We start from the raw sequence: 18,819 nt of genomic DNA on the forward strand, positions 1-18,819 counted from the left end.
TTACTTTCCATGAATGAAATACCCTGAGAGCAGGTCTGATGTATGTTCTCACATACGAATATTAGGAATGTATTCTGAGGAGCACTGGCCTTATTAGGATATACCTTCATAGATTTATATTTCGGGCTCTTACGCTGGATGACTGCTTCAGAATTGATGATGGGCAAGGGAGGAGTCGGCCCCTCATGTCCTTTACCTTCTATGTTATTACTGATAACACAGTCCACCAGTGTGCTTTCTGTACATCACTTGAGACTTTTGGAAGTACTTCCACCAACCCCTATTGCCTGGCAGAGGGCAGCTCCATGACGTCAAGAACTGTGCTTGTTTTTGCGCATTCTTGTGTGTCTAGCCCTAGTGGTGGCCAGCACATGTCCAGGGCTTTGTGATATTATTTATTAAGGAGAGGAAGGAAGGGAGGGAGGAAGGAACATCACCTCTCTGCCTCACAGCATCTGCCCTGCCAGTACTTTCGGGTGCGTTCCATCACCTCTTAGCTGAAATTGCTGCCACAGCTTCCATGTGGTCCCCTCCCTTCAGCTGATTCTGCCCTGCCAGTCCATTTCCACACCACAGCCAGTTTGAGCTTTGTAAAAGGTGATTCTGAATACGTCACTTTCTGCGTGAAGCCCCAACTGCCTCCTGTTTCCCTGAGGATACATGGCAGTCCTTTATCCCACCTTGCCCGCCCACACCCTGCCACTCTCCTCCTCGCAGACCACGCTCCAGCCACCCCGAGCTGCTCCTGTTTCCTCACACCTGCCACATTACCTCTGGCCTCTGTGCCTTTGTAGATGTTGAGCCCCAGCCTGGAGTCCCTTTACCATTAGGGCTCCAGCATTGATGTTATCTCCTCCCAGAAGCCTTCCCTGATAACCAAGGCTGGGTTGGAGGCCCCTCCTGCGTGATCCCCCAGTTTTCACCGTGATGTAATTGCTTACTTTTCTGCTTTCCACTAGATTCCAGAGTTTCTTGAGACTGGGGACTGTGTCTTATTGCTGAGTCCGCCGAGTGCATTGCCTCATCAAGGGCACTTGAGAGATGTTTGTTGAGTGGGTGAGAAGACAGCATTGTAGGGTAGTTGAACTAGTTAAGTGTGGTAAATAAAATGCCACACTTTATTTACCTGTTCATCAGTCGGAGCCAAAAAGAGCCTTTCAGTGACCGGCAGTAAGCTTGGGCCATACTCTGATTCCCCAAACCTTACCTGCTGTCTCTGGGAAATGGGATGGGGGCGTCGCTTCTGACCTCACGTGGTTTTGTGAAAATTGAGGGAGATAGTGTAGGGAAAGCGTTCAGCACAGGGCCGGCTCCATAATGAGCTGCAGTAAATTGTTCTTCCTTTCTTAATCTCTTCTCCCCTCACCTGCCTGCTAGGCCACCCTGTGGATTAGAAGAATAGAATTTGGGCATCAGATTGGGAGGTTCAGTGCAATGGTTTTAAATCCTCTGCCAGACAGCTGAGACACTTTCTAAAAATACGGACTCCTGGCCTCACCCCGAGGGTCCTGGATGGGTCCAGAAATCTGTAGTTTTTTTCAAGTTTCTGATGCTCAGCCATCATTGGGAGCCTTTGATCTCGTCCAGCTTCTCACCCAACGCAGGACTGCTACTTACGTCGCCTTTTCTGGAAAGTCTCAGGGACTGGGCAGCTTGCTGCGTTTTGAAGTTTCCTGTTTGTTGTTGGACAGCTGCTCTAATCGTCAGAAACCCGCCTATCTACTGGGCCCAGTTCTGCTTCTGGACAACGCCCGGCCTTTAGTTCAGGTCTGTCTTCTAGGGACATGTGGATTAATCCGCACCGTCCTCCACATAGCCACAGGTACTCACAGTTACTACTACATCCCTGCAGAGATTTTTCTTTTCCAGGCTGAACATTCTTGATCCTATAAACTAGAGTTTGCTAACTGGCGCCTGTGGGCTTCATCCGGTCCGCAGATGTGTTTTGTTTGGCCTGTGGTGGTTGAAAAATATTGAATAAGTTGCCAACATTTAAAAATCATAGCATTTCACTGAAAAGTCTGGAGCTCCAGCATCTCTTGAAAACTCAAAAGATCTGGATTCATAATTTCCGTTTTGGACGAGACACACATTCTCCAGATTGTTACACTAATTTGTAGATTGTGGGTTCAACCTCTCCATTTTATTGCCCTGCCCCCACCACGTAAGTCGTTATTTCACGTGTCTTTAGACCTTTCATTATTCTTGTCTTTTCCTATCTGTGCTCCAAAGTGTCAAGTGCTTTCATCGTTTAAAAACATTATTTTTATGGTTATGAAAATATTTAACAAAAGTATTATAGAAAATTTGGGAAATTACAGAAAAATAAAACCCTGTTTAGCATTTTTATAAATTTCCTCCGAGTCCTCGTTTTTCTGTGCATGTTTATATATTATTATGAAACAGGGATTATGCTGTAAGGAGTTTCATAGGCTGCTTTTGCTGCATTTTCCATATCTCATTAAACTCCTTTGAAAGATCAATTTTAATAACTAAAGTATTCTGTTTTTTGTATTGTAACTTTTTTATTGTGGTGAAATTACACATAGCATGAATTTACCGTTTTAACCATTTTGAAGTGTTCAGTCCAGTGACAGTATATTTACAGTGTTGTGCAGCGAGCACCACAGTCTAGTTCCAGAGCATTTCGTCACCCCAAAAGGAAACCCCATGCCCATTAAGCAGTCACTTCCTGCACCCTTCCCCTCCCAGTCCCTGGCAAACACTAATCTGCATGCTGTCTCAATAAATTTGTTTTACCTGGATATTTCATATAAATGGAATCATATGGCCTTTTTGTAAATTTTGTGGCTTCTTTCAACTTAGCATGTTTTCAAGGTTCATCTGTGTGGCAGTGCCTGTCGCCATATGTCATTTCTTTTTATGGCTTAATAATATTCTGTTGTATGACAATGCCATACTTTATTTACCTGTTCATCAGTTGGTGGACATTTGGGTTGTTTCCACCTTTTGGCTATTGGAACAGTGCTGCTTTGAACATTTGTGTACAAGCTTTTGTTTGAACACCCATTTTTAGTTATTTTAGTATATACCTACGACTGGAGTTGCTGGGTTATATGGTAATTCCGTGTTTGAGTTACTGAGGAACTTCCAAACTGTTTTCCATTTTATACTCCTGTGAGCAATATTCCAATTTTTCCACATCCTCATTTTTTGTTTTGATTTGTTTTAGCTGTCCTAGTGTGTCTGGAGTGGTATCTCATTGTGGTTTTGATTTGTATTTCTCTAATGATTAATTATGTTGAGCATCTTTTCATGTGCCTGTTGGCCATTTGTATGTCTTTTTGGGATTTATGTATCATAACACTGAGTAGTTTCCCGAGCTTTGACATTGGTTTCTTTCTAATTTTTGCTATCATGAATATTGTTGTTGTGAGCATTTCTATACAAAAATTGTCTAAATGTCTTGTTATTCTGTAGGATAGCTTCCTTGAAGTGGGATTATGGGGGTCAGAGGTATGCTGTTTCTAAGTTGTTGCTATGAAGGATCAGATTCAGCACTGCCTGGTTGAGGAGTGCATATAAGTTGCTTGGAAAGTCTTCTCAAGTACCTGTGCTGGGATTTTATCTCTGACTTACTGCATAAGGCTCATTGCAGGGGGACACAATTTCCCAGGAGATTCTGATATTCAGCCTAGCTATGAACCGTTAGTCAAGTTTCTTCTGTGGCCATGTAGGTCTTCCCAAAAAGAAAGAAAGAAAGAAAAAAGGCAGCATTCACTGTCCCAATACTCTGACCAGTTCTGAGAAGATTGGTTCTGCCACTTCTTCAGGTGTGGGCAACATGCTTGGGGCCCTGCCGTTCTCATAGTGTGAGCTTAACATCACCTGGACCCCTCAGTGGGTTTTTCCCTCATAAAATCTGGCCTTCTCCTTCTTGTTCTTGGGGAGTTGATTGTTTTGAACTTGTCTTTTCTGGTGAGGAAACAGGCTTCTACCAACTTTGTGACTTGCCCTAGTTATATAACACCTACTCTCCAAAGCTAAAGCAAACCCAGATCTCCTGGCTGCCCAGATAATTTCTTTCCACTTCCCCCAGTGGCCTTGTTTTGACATTTTTGATTGGTCGTGATTCAAGAGGGGAAATGTAGTCGCACATGCCAAATGTACTCAGAGCCCTCTAAGAGAGAGGACGGGCCTCAACACGTCTGGGCAGGCAGTTGCCGTCACTTGAGACCTTAGTTTTCCTGCCTTTGGCCAAACCCAGTTCTATCCCTGGGAGGAGGAAGGGGAGCCAAAAATCCCCTTAGTTGGGACAACGGGGCCATGATCTCAAAGGGGCCATGAGCATGTTGTGCATTTTAGAACCGCTGGAATGTTGTGTATTGACTGGGTAACAGTTGCTAAGGGTTTTGATGTTAGGTGTGTAGTATAGATGCTCAAATCTAGATTTAACTTGCAAATATACAAATGGGGCCTCCATGCTATTTAGAGCTTCTTCAGGGAGAAGTTGATGAGAAGGGTGTGTGGAGCCACCAAGAAAGGAGCCCTCTCAGTTATGGTCTGGGGGCCACAGGAGGCTTCAGGGCCCAGCTGCCTCCCTGACACCCAGTCTCAGGACTTAGTTGCCTCTGTGGTTGGGCTGGTGCAACTGAGGTCAAGGGCTCTCCCCTTCCCCCTTACTGCAAAATAGAAACACACAGCAAATTAGGTTTTATTTAAACTCAATAATTCCTTCTCTTTAGTAAAAGGTCATACTTTCTGCAATGTGGCTGTCAAGATTATGTCCTTCAACTTGGCATTCAAGTTCCCATCCTCTGAGTAAATCTTGCTTTCCTAAAGTTTAAAAAATATGTTGAAAGCTAATTTTAGATTGGGAAGGGTAATAAAAAAGAGAGAGAGAGAGAGAATCCCAGACTTCTCTGTGGCGCCACCTCAGTTAAAAATTATATGCAACTTTTAAATCTGAAGACTTTGAGATAAAAGGCACATTAATTTTCTTATGCCTAATTCATCTTCAGAGCTTTCTCAGAGTTACTTATATTCAGTATCAAGGCATAATATATGTCTGGCATATATACCGAGCTCTCAAATCTTATTTACCAATATGATAAAGTTTAAGACATGTTGCTAAATATATTTTATATTTAAATGGACTTGGTAAATTGCAAACACAGCATTGCAACATGGAGTGAAAGGCCAGTGGTAGTTTATCATATACCAACTAGTTCATCAGCTAGTTTATCAATACCAACCTTTTAAACAGAGCTTTTGATTCTTAAATGAACTCAGAGTTTTTTTTGTTTTTTGGTTTTTTGCTTTAAATTACAATCATTTAAACTTCATTATTACTTTCTCCCTTGTTATTCATGTAATTTTCTAGATGAATAGGTACAGTTTAAATGACTATTGTTTAATGGGCCCAGAACAAAGTGTGTGTGTGTGTTGCAGGGGGTGGGGTGGGGCATGGGAATGATAGGGAGGGAAGAGATTTTGGAGTATTTTCAAGATTATGCAGGCTGGAAGTAGTGCATTTTATTATTATTATTATTATTAGAGTATTGTTGACATACGGTATTATGTCAGTTTCAGGTATAAAGCATAGTGATTCGACATTTATATACCTTACAAAGTGATCACCACAATAAGCCTAGTTACCATCTGCCACTGTGCAGAGTCATTATGATATTACTGATGATATTCCCCATGCTGTGCATGACTTCCCCGTGACTTTTGGGAAGTAGTGCATTTTACATTAGTGTTAGTGCAATGCTCTGTGGCAGCTCAGCTCAGGATTCATTTATGTCTTTAAGCAGAGGCTAGGTGGGGGTCGGGGGGAGTATATGAGAGGAGCTGTTCAGAAATGCAGTGACTTGGAGAAGGGGCTCCTGAGCATATATGTGTCTGAAGTCACTGCTGCGCCCTGCTTATTTATCACTCCAAAGTATAATTTGTTTTTTCTCTATCGAGCTCATCTATTCCCAGGCCCTATTCAAGTCCTGCCTTCTCCACAGACACCACTGACTTCTTAGCTGTTCTTATTCCCCCCTTTTCTGAGTCAGAGGACGCCCCTAAAATGTTAGGGCTGAAAGGACCTCCGAGCTATCTCTCCAATCTGTCATTGTGTTGAAGGGAAACTTGGCACCCATTTGCGTGAAGTCTGTGGAACACGGCTCAGTCCTGTCTCGCAGTTTAATTGTTTTGTGTGGGTTAGGCTTGTTTCCTAGCTATATTTGGCTCTCTCTGAGGAAGGGACTAGGTCACACATTTCTTTTGTACATTTCATAAAAATAGTATGTGGTAGGTACTTAGAAAATTCCTGCAGCTCCGGTAGCACTTGCTGTGAAATGCTCTGGAAGGATAGATACTGATAGAGGCTTGTTTGTTTCAGCACAGACTAGAAACAGCCCGGATGGTCATCCAGAGGGGATAATTGAATATAGTGTGATATTTTCATATTGTGCAGCATTATATAGCTGTTAAGAGAAATGAATTATTTGTATAGCAACTGACCTTGGGGATGTCCTCAATATATTATTGTTCTTGCAAATAACAAGAAAGGAAAATAGTAAAATCCAACTTTGATTAACAGTGTAACTTCCTATATCTGGCTCTATATTTCTATATATTAGCAGGAACATGGGGAAAGATCTGGAAGGATGCTCATTAGCCTGTTAAGAGTGGTGGTGGGAAAGGTTCTTAAGTTTTTTCTTAACCTATTCTCTGTATTGTTGCAACAGGGGAAGATTAAAAACCAGCAAGAGGAAAAAGAAAACGCTTAGAGGTTTTCAAGCATTAGAAAGTCCCTTTCCTGTGATAATTCTTTCTAGTTTTAAAACTTTGCACAATTAAAAAAATGAGTTTGCCCTTCAATTAATTTTTAGAATTAGGAACTAAAGATAACATTGTACTTGGGTTAGGGTTTTTGCTTGTTTGTTTGAGCTTGTGACATGAAGATAAGTTTTTATTTTTCTTTCTCATGACATGAAGATACTTTTTTTTAAACAGAACCTAAACTATGAAGGTAGCACCAAAACCGAAAGCCCTGTAGCTCTGGTTTCTGTGGTGGGGTGGGGAGAGAAGAGCAGGTTGTGCAGATGCAGGATGCTAACTGACTTCAGAGCCCTAGGAACTTCCTGTCCCAGAGCTGAACAGAACAGAGTGCAACCGAGGGCCTTGCCTAAGTGGAAAAGTCAAGAAAGCAAGTGCTGCAGGGCTTCCGGTGCTCCCCCGCTGGCCGGGGTGGCTCTGCGCCAGGGCCTGCATCACACAGGGGAAGCTGGGGAGAGCCTTTCTGAATGTGGGCAGCAAGCCCGAGCTGCTGGCTCTTGCTGCAGAAAGGTGGACATAGTTCATTTACCTTTCAGATCCACGTCTTGGCCACCAGGAGAATGTGCTTTCTCACAACTGATGGACACTCTGTCCCCAGGACGTCTTCTCCTTGGACTGTTGTTGCAATCTCCTAAGTTGTATTGCTGTAGACTTTACTTCAGGTTCATCACACAATCTGTTTCCATAGTTATCATCCTAAAGCACAGCTCTTGGGTCACTTCCCTGCTCAAAAGCCTTGCATGGCTCCCAAATTCTGTAGAAGAGGGTCCACATTTCTTAGCCTGGCATTCAAAGCTTTCTATCCTATGATCCCTGTCAACTTCTGAGCTGACCTCACTTCCCTCATGCTTCAGCCAAATGAAATTGTTCCCTGTGCATGTCCCGTCTTCCCAGCTTCTGCTCATATTCTTCTGAGGTAGGAACACTCTCTTCCCTTTCATCCACCTCTGCCCAATTAAGTTCTCTCTGCTCTTCAACATCCAGATCAAAGGCTGCTTCTTTCAGGAGGCCACCTATGATTTCACTTTCTTCCCCATGTACTTCTCCTATGTATTTACCTTACACTCAAGTTGTGTTTACTCACACACTTCCTCTCACATCTTAGTGACTCCATCCAGGGAGCCACTGACCACAGCATCTCAGTGTCGGAATTTTTTATGCTTAGTAAATTTCGTACATTTAATTAGTCTTTGCTGGATTTTATTGAATACAGTTATCTGAAACTTACCAGATTAATCTTTAAAAAACATGTTTTGCATCTCTTATTGGCGGGGGTGCTGGCAGAGAAAAAGAAAATAGGAACTGGGTTGACGTCTCTGGAAGGAAATACGATGTGACCATTCTTTTCTGCAAATTTTCCCATTTTATGTTATTTAATATTTTTCAGCCTCTTGGACTCCTCTTTTCCTGCTGCCTTATCATTTCCTTGTGACATCTGTCACTGATTGCCCTCGCCATGACATGGGGTGGGGAAGTGGAGAAGATTCTTCCTGGAAGACTATATATACCAAGGGAATCCCTAATGTATTTGCATTCCCATGACTTCCCTGGTTTTGCGGGCAGCAGGGGACCCTCCAGTCATCTCAAATGGGGAGACTAATTGAGGTCCTGGTTGAGCTCCCACCTTCAGCGGGTGAGTGGTTTGAACAGCCAGAGGGGGGAAGGTGACTCAGTTTTGCACCTGGTTCCCTGTGGAGAGGTGGTGGGAGTTTACCCGCGATCTTCTTTTCCAAGGAATATATATGGAATTCAAAGAAAAAGAACTACAGAAAGGAGGGAGCAGGTTTAAAAGAAAACTATCACGGTCTTTGGAAAGACTTGGTTGGGCAAAAAGTGGCTTCCTGGTGTTTTGAAAGAATCGGGGTTCTAACAAATTTCAGACACAGCCAGTTGTGAGTTTGCCTAAATCATGAATGACTTCCTGTGACTGAGTTAGTCCACATGTCTCGTATGTGGCCCTTCCACCCTCCTCAGACACGGCGCGGAGCTGCCGCCTTCCTGATGAATGCCTTTTATGTCTGCACGCGGATTTTATTGTTGTTGTTTTTTTAAAGTTATTATTTTTTTAAACATATTTTTATTGATTTCAGAGAGAGGAAAGGAGAGGGAGAGAGAGAGAGAGAAACATCAATGATGAGAGAGTCACTGATCAGCTGTCTAGCCCGCAACCCGGGCATGTGCCCTGACCGGGAATCGAACCCCGATCGCCTGGATCCTAGGTCGACGCTCAACCGCTGAGCCACGCCCGGCTGGGCTTGTTGTTGTTTTTAAAGGACACTGGAATTGCTTTATTTAGCTTCCAATTTCTGAGATTCTCAAAAATTGTAATTACTATCAACTATAAGAAAATATTACTTTCTAAAAAAATATGTTTTTATTGATTTCAGAGAGAGGAAGGGAGAGAGAGAGAAACATCAGTGACGAGAGAGCCATTGATCGGCTGCCTCCTGCACAACCCCCACTGCGGATCCAGCCCGGAATCCGGGATGTGCCTGGACTGGGAATTGAAATGTGATCTCCTGGTTTGTAGGTTGATGCTCAACCACTGAGCCACGCCAGCTGGTCAAAATATTACTTTTTTTATAGCTCATTTTCTATTATATATATATTTTCAGGAATACTATTTTATTTTTGCCCTTATTATGATAAGGGTTGTACATCCCGAGCATTGATAAAAACCCATGTTTGTACAATACATCCTAAAATTGAGAACCACTTTCTGTGTCTGAATAGACACACAAAAAAAATTACTCTGAATACACTTATTGCCCTGTAAATTTTCTTCTGGTTGTGTACATTTTCCCCCCTACAAAGATCACTAGAATGACTTATATTGATTGACATTATTAAATCATCTTTCATATTTGAAACCACATGAATTCAATATGTTATAAGATACAGCTATACAAAGAATGTAAGCAAAACTAAGATAGGAAATAAAACATCTATAACAATTTTTCAGAACAGGAAACTTGTAGAAGTATATTGTTCTTTTCATTTAGCAAAAATTACAGGGATTTAAATATTCTGTATGAATTCACCTCTTGGATCCATTGTGCTCTTACTTAAATGAACCTTCTTTAAAAGTTAACTCCCAAGTGCTATTTAATTGACTTGGCTAAAGTTTAGATTTGATCTCAAACCATTTGAAACTAGACAGAGTGAAAAAAGATGTGGAGAGTTGGCAGCAGACCTCAGTCAAAATATGGCGTTTGGCAAAACATATCTGCCTTGTTTTCATTTGCTTTTCTCTTTATGGACGTGGCTTATTTTTGAAATACTGTGGTTTAAATTCAGTGATCAAGTGACAAGTCTGACAAAACAGAGCTCACTTCCACCGAGGTTCTGTAGGGGAAAAATGGAAGTGTGCCAGGAACGAAGGGAAGTAACCTCTGTTTCACCTGGAAACATTAGTGTCTCAGGGGCAGGAGATTTGAGCTCTATATAAAGAATGGAGGAAAGTGGCCAAGATGCTGAGCCAAGCTTGCATCCAGGAACAGAGCAACATCAGAGAACTGAAAACAGTATCTGTTGTTTCTACTCTACATATCCCTGTAAGTAGCCGTTGGGGAGCCCAGGTAAAGGAAGATCGGAAAGTTCTCGCCCGTGGTGCCTTGGGTTGTGGCGATGGCCTTCTCCTACATGGCCCTCCAGCTCCATCTCAGCCCCTCCAGCGTTCAGCGCACACCTTGGGCGGCTTCAGTGTTTGCATAAACTCTTGCTCAAGAGCCCAGTTCCTGTTTGCCCACATGATTAGGCTAAAATTCCTTCTGCCAGCTTAGTGCTCTCCCCACTCAGTTATTTACTTTTCTAACCTCTTCTTTTACTCTTCTCCATCAGGAAAGATTTATTCCAGTCTCAGTCTTCAAAGCCCAGTGCAACACCAACCTTCATCTTTCAGATAACACACCCACACCGAGCTCCCCTACTCTGAAAGATTGTAGCTGTTTGTTTTCTAACTTTTGGCAAGGTTGTTTTTTTGTTAGTTATTGTTAGAGATATGTACACATATGTAGTCACCATGTGGCATATATACACACACCCCTGCATGTGTGTGTGTATATATATATATAGAGTATATATATCGTGATATTTTTTTTTAGTGAGTCATGTAGTGTATAATATTTCTCTAGAAAACACATAGAAACTGAGGCTGAGTTGATGATCATGAATTATATATATTGATTCCTTCTTCATTGCATTGCATTGTATTAACATGACTCGTGAGAGAAAGTATGAAACTTCAAGAAGCAAGAAAACTCAGTTCTGGTCTCAGATCCTTTGACCTCTTCACAACATGGAATTAACCTCCTTATGAGCATCAGGAGATCATAAAGTAGCAGTATAACTGTACATGTTCGTGATAACCTTCAGTAGTAAAGTTATGACTTCACATCCCATCCAGTGGACATGAATATGTGGCACACTTTTTTTTTTTTCCCCCCAAATCTTTATTGATTTCAGAGAGAGGAAGGAAGAGGGGGAGAGAGATAGAAACATCAATGATGAGTCATTGATCAGCTGCCTCCTGCACGTCCCCCACTGGGGATTGAGCCCACAACCTGGGCATATGCCCTGACTGGGAATCGAACTGTGATCTCCTGGATCCTAGGTCGATGCTCAACCACTGAGCCATGCCCAGCCGGGCATGTGGCACACTTTGATTAGTCAAAGAAAGATGATATGTTATTCAGGTGAGTTGCTTTGATTTCGGTTTTATAAATTAGGACCCTAAGTACAGAGAGCTTGTGTGGTGTTTTTGAGTTTGTCCAGTGTAATAAAGGCCAAGTAAGGCTCAGTTTGATTTTTGCTCCCCTGCTTGTAAAAGCTTCTCTCCCAGTATGATGGTCCCCTGTGCTTCACAGGTGGTGTTCAATGGGTTATAATCCTAACTCGATTTATTTGCTCTGTGATTTGATAGGAGATCTCCCTAGATCCCTTGGTTTTCCTACTGTAAGATGGACACACACTTGACTGTGAAAGTTTTTAAGCTTCTTAATGCAAAGTCAGCACTAATCACTATTTTCATTGAGTGCACATTAGGCATCTGGCCCTGTACAAGGGGTGCTACATATGTTATGTAATTCCTTAAACACATCTTATAAAATAGCTATGATAACACCATTTTATAGATGAGAAAATAGTATCTCAGGTCAATCTTATACCATACATTAATCTCCTACTGTGGATGAAAAAGAGAAAGCTCTCAGGCCTGTGAAAATCAACACTGCCTCCAGATTTCAACTTAACTGATCATGTTGTTTCATCGCTTCCTTTTGCCTAACCTTTTCTGAGTGCCTGGGTTTCATTTTCCCTCATGGTAGCTATTCTTTGGTAAGGGTGGTAATGAGCAGCACTGTATTAAAGAGCAGAGAAATGTCCTAGGAAGAATTCAGGAAAGGAAGGTGCAACAAAGGATGTACATGTTCCCAAAATTGGATAATTGGTCTCTAGATAAATATAGTCAATGCCTACGTGTTATTTTCATTTTGGACAAGGTTAGATAATAAATTAATTTTTAAAATTTTCTGACTAAATATAGTTATTTTTTCATAATGTACAAAGAGTTGATGAATAGCTGCAGATAAGGAGGGTATTACTGATACTTGGGATTTTATGGTTTTTTTTCTGTTATTAATAATTGGAAATAACTGGAAATGTTACAGACATTGGCTCTGCAGCATAGTTTGTAGGAGATGTTTCAGACATGCAGTCCTGCATTAAAAAGTGTTTATGAGGATTCAGTATATTCTGTACAGTTCTTAAGGGAACCAGGTTTTGATTTTATGATTGTCATTATCTTTCTGTGATGGAGTGAACTTCTCCCCTAGTAAAGAGTGATCTATGTTCAGGAGGCGCCTAATGGCCCACTTGCAGCAGGTTGCACAGCAGGACCCACGTGAGTAGAGCTAACAAGTTTTGTCCGTTAAATTTAGTGACTTGAACAAATTTTCATTTTCCTTTTGTAAAAACACAAGCCCTGCCTTTTACAGAAACCAGTTGTTACTTAATGAAGTGTTTCAGCATGTTCATATAAGTTGATGGTTTCATATGGCCAGATTATCACTGCATCAGCTATTAGCTGCTAATAACATGCCCCCAGCTTGCTTTCATGACATGCTGGACTCAGAAGACTCGAGGATGGGCAGATGTTGTGGAATATCATTTTTCCCCTCTTGGCTATTGATTGATTCCCAACACCCACTCCCGATTAGAATGCAAGATGTTTTCTTTGATACTCGGAGTCTTTAATTACCCAATCAAATCAGAAAAAGATGAGCAACACACCGGGAATTTGGGACGCACAGCGAGAGCATGTTCTTGGACTTCTCACCGTTGACCGTAGTTGCAGATGCTCAGTGACAGCCTCGATCACTCTGCCTGTCTTCCAAAGCCAATGGATTAGTAAAGGACATGCAGCTCTGACAGGGAGGGTGAAGTGCACCGTACAAAGTTTTAGCAAAAATCAAAGCAGCGGTTTCATTAGGGGCTTTTGGAGGAGGGACTCACGACCTGATTGCAGGTGGGAGTGGATACTCTCCACAGGCGGCACTCTCTTCATAGAACCCACGGTGGGCTTTCCTCTTAAACTGTCGGGTGCACTTTTTAAAAGTGGGATTGAAAGAATAATTGAATCGGGTTTTGCAATGATGAAAATGATCCTTTAAAACAATACATTTTCTTAAGAACCTGGACCCTCAGGGATCAATAGGAAAGTTTTGGGGTTTTTTTTTCTTTTTTTTTCTTTTTGGTATGTAAATAGTGTGTATGTTTTCTTATTACTAAGAACTCTCTTAGAAGCTGAGTTTTTTAATGTCTCAAAGCGCATTCTCCTGCCACCTTACTTTTCCTTAATTACACACCCTGAACATTTACCCCTGTCTCCCAGGTGACAAATTACCATCTTGCTCCCCCTAGTGGAACTGTAACTCTACTGCAAAATTTGAGAAGACTAGTATGTGTTTGATTTAGCATCATATTTGTGGAAATTGGGTATTTTCTCAATTTGTTTTCAAAGGCGGGATAAAATTAAGAAATGTTGCATTGTGTGGGCTGATAGGGGATGTGCTGATAGAGAAACTGGTATTTTGCTGATAAATTTTCAGTTTCTCTTGTTAGCAAGGTTAGCTACATAATTTATAGTGGCTGCCAAATCCAAGGGGCCTCTCTGCTCTGCACTTCTCCATCTTAGAGGGTTCTGATTTCATCAGCCTTGTAGACGGTCACCTCTAGCAGACGACTGTCAACACTCCTGGCAAAGATGTTAGGGTGTGGATAGTTGGTGATGTTAAAACAGGACAGGTCGCGTCTGAATATTGGATCCCGCTTGTGCCATTGGTAAAGTAGGCCCAGGAAGGGAGATTCAGTCCCTTCTGAATCTCCACGAGGGACTGTGACGATATCCATAGCACCTGGCGATCGTTTCCAGTTTATAGCTGCTGACCGTGCTAAGAAAATGCTGAAAGGACTGCATACCTCTCTTAAGAGTTTAAATTTCTTTTTAAAATGGAATTTACTGGGGTGACATTAGTTAATAAAATTATATAGGTTTCAGGTGACTTAACACTGATATCTTGTTGGATTCTGCCTCTGCTTGTCATCTCGTGGTTATTGGGGTTTGTTATTTGTTTTCTCTTGGGCTTCACAGAGGCAGAAAAGTGCACACAGGCATTTGGCCAGCAGCACGGAGACATAGAGTTATGAAGCAGATAAACAAGATTCAGTATTTTTGTTGCAATCCTGAGTTTGTGTCTGACTCTGTTTTATGTGAAATATAGGCCTTGCCATGGGGCAGTTAGCCTGGAGACTTGGTCAGCGGGTAGTCAGCAAGCACGTGGAAGGAGCTCCTTGTTTCAACAGAGCAACCAGCTGACACTGAGCTAGGAGAACACTTGCATTCTCTTCAAGACTTCTTTCCCACAATTTAATTGTTGGCAATTTGAGAACATATCTCTGAATTGTATACCTTGGCAGGAAGGTGGCATTTTGGGCAAAAAGAGATACATCAGGCCCAGCCAGCATGGCTCAGCGGTTGAGCATCAACCTATGATCCAGGAGATTGTGGTTCAATTCCCAGACAGGGCACATGCCCGGGTTGTGGGTTCGATGCCCAGCAGGGGCTGTGCAGGAGGAAGCCGATCAATGACTCTCTTTCATCATTGATGTTTCTATCCCTCAATCTCCCTCTCCCTTCCTCTCTCTGATATCAATAAAAAATATATTTTAAAAAAAGAGAGAGATGTCTGTTTACTTGCTGGAAACTTTTATGGCACAGGGGAAAGCTGTGGAGTTCTTGGCATATTGAAATATTTATTTTCAGTTTTAACAGTTTTTATATAGTGTTTGCTCAAGGAATGTTACTATATCCCACTGACAGTAGTTATATTGGTCCCCTCATTGACAAGAAACTCCATTAAAACCTGTAAGAAAGGCAGCTGGATGGTAAAAAAGAAAGTTTACAGAAACAATAAGACTTGGATTCTGACATAGATAGCACAGGGAGAGGTTGGGGCAGGTGATGCTGAAGATTTTACCCTTGGCCAATGTTCACCAGTTCCTTAGAATTAAGCAGGCATTTATTAAAAATCTAAATTCACAGGCCCGCACCCTGGATATACTAAATCAGAATCTCTAGGGAAAGGATCTGGGAATATTGTTTTGTGGTTTTTTTAAAAAAAAATATCTTTATTGATTTCAGAGAGAGGAAGAGGGAGGGAGAGAGAGAGAGAAACATCTCATCATTGATTGGTTGCCTCCTGCACGCCCCCAACTGGGGATTGAGCCCACAACCCAGGCATGTGCCCTGACCGGGAATCAAACTGCAATCTCCTGGATCCTAGGTCAATGCTGAACCACTGAGTCATGCCCAGCACAATATTCTCCAGGTCAGAATAAACTGATGAACAAAATAGATCCAGAGACAAAGAAGCTTGGAACAGACTGAGGAATCTCAGAGGGAAAGGGGGAGTGGGTGGCTGGGGGAGTGGGGGGTGGGGGGGTGGGGAGAGATTAACCAAAGAATTTATATCTATATGCACATAATCCCTGGACACACACAATTGTGAGGTGAAGGCTTGGGGGGGATGAGTACAGGGTGGAAGGGGTCAGGGGGGAAAACAAGGGAGACATCTGTAATGCTTTCAACAATAAAGATAAATTTTTAAAAGAGACAAAAAGAAAAAAAAAAGAAGAAAGAAAGAAAACGTATTATTTGTGTAGGGTTATATGGCTACAGAGGGGTTTTCCCATATAGTATCTCATTTGTCCCCAATAACGGTCCTGTGAGGGCTGGGCAGCGAAGATCGAGCTCGCCCCCAGGTTGTGCAGGGGAAGCGAGCTCCGCACGTAGCCGGCAGGCAGGGGGGCTGGCTCTGCACAGGAATCTTCACCATCTGGGGCAAGCCCAGCCCCAGCCCCAGGCCCACCACGTTTCCTCTCGTACCCCACACTCTGGTCACCGGGTTGATGGCAGCGTTTCCAACACATCAGGCTCTTTGTGTGTCCATACCTCTGCGTGCCCTCATTCCTCGGCCTGGAACGCCCTTCCCTCCCTGTGTGCAAGCTCGTGTTCATTAGGGGGCCTTCCTGAAGCTTTTCTGGACGTTCTCCACACCCCACCTGCCACCCGAGCAGAGCTGGCTTCCCTTTCAGCCGTGTCTCCATCACACTTATAGATCCTACTATGTGCTGCGTCCTGTGTGATGTAGGCGAGGCCAGTGGGAAGCGCTCGGTAACGCCCTGCCTTCCTGCTCCTTACGCACCACGATGCCACATCCTTTGGACAGGCGGTGGGTTGTAATCGTGTTTAAAATACTCAGTGCTCGTTGGCTGAAGCTATGGGAAGTGTCCAGCAACGGTTTCAAAGGTTTTCCAAACATTGACAAAGACGTGTTCAGGGGGCCAGCAACATGGCCATTAATGTCCCCTAGGCATGGAATGGTGTGAGGACACCCCGTGAGAGGTGGCAGGGCCACGGGGGACTCAGGCACAAAACCACCGATTTGGTCGTTTCCGTGATGGGGAAGTTAAGGGCCTGTCAAGGGCAATTTCAACTGTGGGTGATTTTCATGTTATACTCACAGCCCCAAGTGAGATGTGACTGTCTGCGATGGCCTTCAGGTCGTATTGCAGTTGTTTCTTTATGCACATAGCCCCCCACTAGACTTCTAGCGGGGGTGGGTCTGAGCCACAGTCTTTGTCTGCCAGCTGATCATTGTTGAATCAACTTTTGGGGAACCTGTTTTCTAGCCATCTGTCTCTGAATGCAATGAAATGTATTTAATTATAGTTGTAATTCAGATTCTCCTGTGTTTACAGCCCCCACTGGTCCAAGCCATCTTCAGCGGTGACCCGGAGGAGATACGGATGCTCATCCACAAGACCGAAGATGTGAACGCTCTGGTAGGTGATGCCGTGGTTTTAGCTGCTTGGGCCTCTTCACCTTTTCTGTGCTGTGGACCTCGCTGGTACCTGGTGACAGCTCAGGACTGCTTCTCAGAATTCTGTTTTTAAACCCATAAGATAAAATGTATAGGGTTGGAAAGGAAAGATATTGAAATACAGTTATCAAAACATTAAAAATAAAATTTGCGATATAATAATAGATGTGCTTCTTTAGCAACACATTTAAATAGCACGATACAGCAGAAGATCTAACAATGACCTTAATTTAAAAATAGCAGTGAGCGTGATCAATCTTCTGCGTTGTTTGAAACTAATGTAGTGCAAACATACCTGTGATTGCTGCTGGTGGCCAAGTTACTGCTGGCACTCCTGAGGTTGGCTGCCTACATTCATAATGGAAGGAAATAGAAAATGTCCACTAGAAGTCAGTGAAAATAAAGGTGTAATATTTTTTATCTAGAACCCATGCTCTATAGCAGGGCTTGACCAATTATGGTATGCCACCTGTTTCTGTACAGACTACCAACTAAGGATGGTTTTTACTTTTTAAATGGCTAAAAATTGGAAAAGAATAATAATATTTAGTGACATGAACATTATATGAAACTCAAATTTCAGTGTCTATAAATAAAGCTTTGTCAGAACACAGCCATGTCAACTTTTGCACTGCAACAAGGAGTTGAGTAACTGTGATGGAGACTGTATGTGGCCCAAATAGCCAAAAATGTTTACTATCTGGCCCTTTCGAGGGACAGGTTGCTGACCTCTGCTGTTGTGTGTCCATGAACCTGGGATCTTGGATGAACTAGGCATCTGATGTGTACCTGAAATCATGTGTAATGTATGTGTGCACCTGTGGACATTTATATTTTTCCATGAAAGGGTCAAAACATTTCACCAAATTATTCAAAGGGTCTATGACCCCTAAAAGATTAAGAACCACTGTATTGGGAACATCTCCAAACAAATGGACCTGTGATGAAGAAAGAATTAGTCAATAATTTACCCTTTTAATAGCTTCCTAGACCTGGGTCGAACAAGCAATTATATGCAGTATGTGCTGCTAATTCTCTTAATGTAATTCAGTTCCCTACATGCTCCAGTCCATTGGGGAGAGGCTTTCTCTTTGAAGTCTCTAGTGTTAAGTAGAAACAGCAGAAAGAGTCGAGCACATTGTAGTGTAACGAAAGCTCTGCCACGGGGAGATGAATTCTGTCTGAGGTTGTATCCCTATCTGGTCGGCTGAATGCTTCATTCAGAAGGCGGGACATTGGGTGTGACCATTGTTCTGTGGCTGTGCAGGTTGCTGTGGCTTTTTGAAAAAGCTTTTGGAAACCTCTCCCCTGGAAACAACGGGGCAGTGTTTTGTGGCATTTTTGCAAAGTAAGCACAGATGAGGCCAGGGCCAGACAACTCGAGAAGGCAGTTGGGCATTTGTCTAAGATCTGTGGGGTGTGACCTGTATTTCTGAGAGGGTCAAGGCAAACAGTGTTTTGACATCACTGGAATTTGCTCAGCATGTTTTGTGGCTGTGGCCCAAGACCAGGCAAGCCAAAGGCAAGGTTCCTATCTCTTCCTGATGATCACGAGCGAACAGAACTTTGGTTGTCTTACATACCAAGG

General features: G+C 42.7%; 1 protein-coding gene across 2 annotated transcripts in view; it reads left to right on the forward strand.

The window, feature by feature from the left end:
• Positions 1 to 17,049: 17,049 nt before the first annotated feature.
• Positions 17,050 to 18,819, forward strand: part of ANKRD44 (ankyrin repeat domain 44) — a 153,024-nt gene continuing 151,254 nt past the window's right edge. For both annotated transcript variants that reach the window (XM_016219539.2, XM_016219604.2), the window contains exon 1: positions 17,050 to 17,193. In XM_016219539.2, the coding sequence (XP_016075025.2) occupies positions 17,065 to 17,193 (129 nt within the window). In that variant the 5' untranslated portion in view covers positions 17,050 to 17,064. The remainder of the gene's footprint in view (positions 17,194 to 18,819) is intronic.

This window comes from Miniopterus natalensis, chromosome 8 (genome assembly GCF_054644295.1).
Source record: "Miniopterus natalensis isolate mMinNat1 chromosome 8, mMinNat1.hap1, whole genome shotgun sequence".
Taxonomy (NCBI): domain Eukaryota; kingdom Metazoa; phylum Chordata; class Mammalia; order Chiroptera; family Miniopteridae; genus Miniopterus; species Miniopterus natalensis.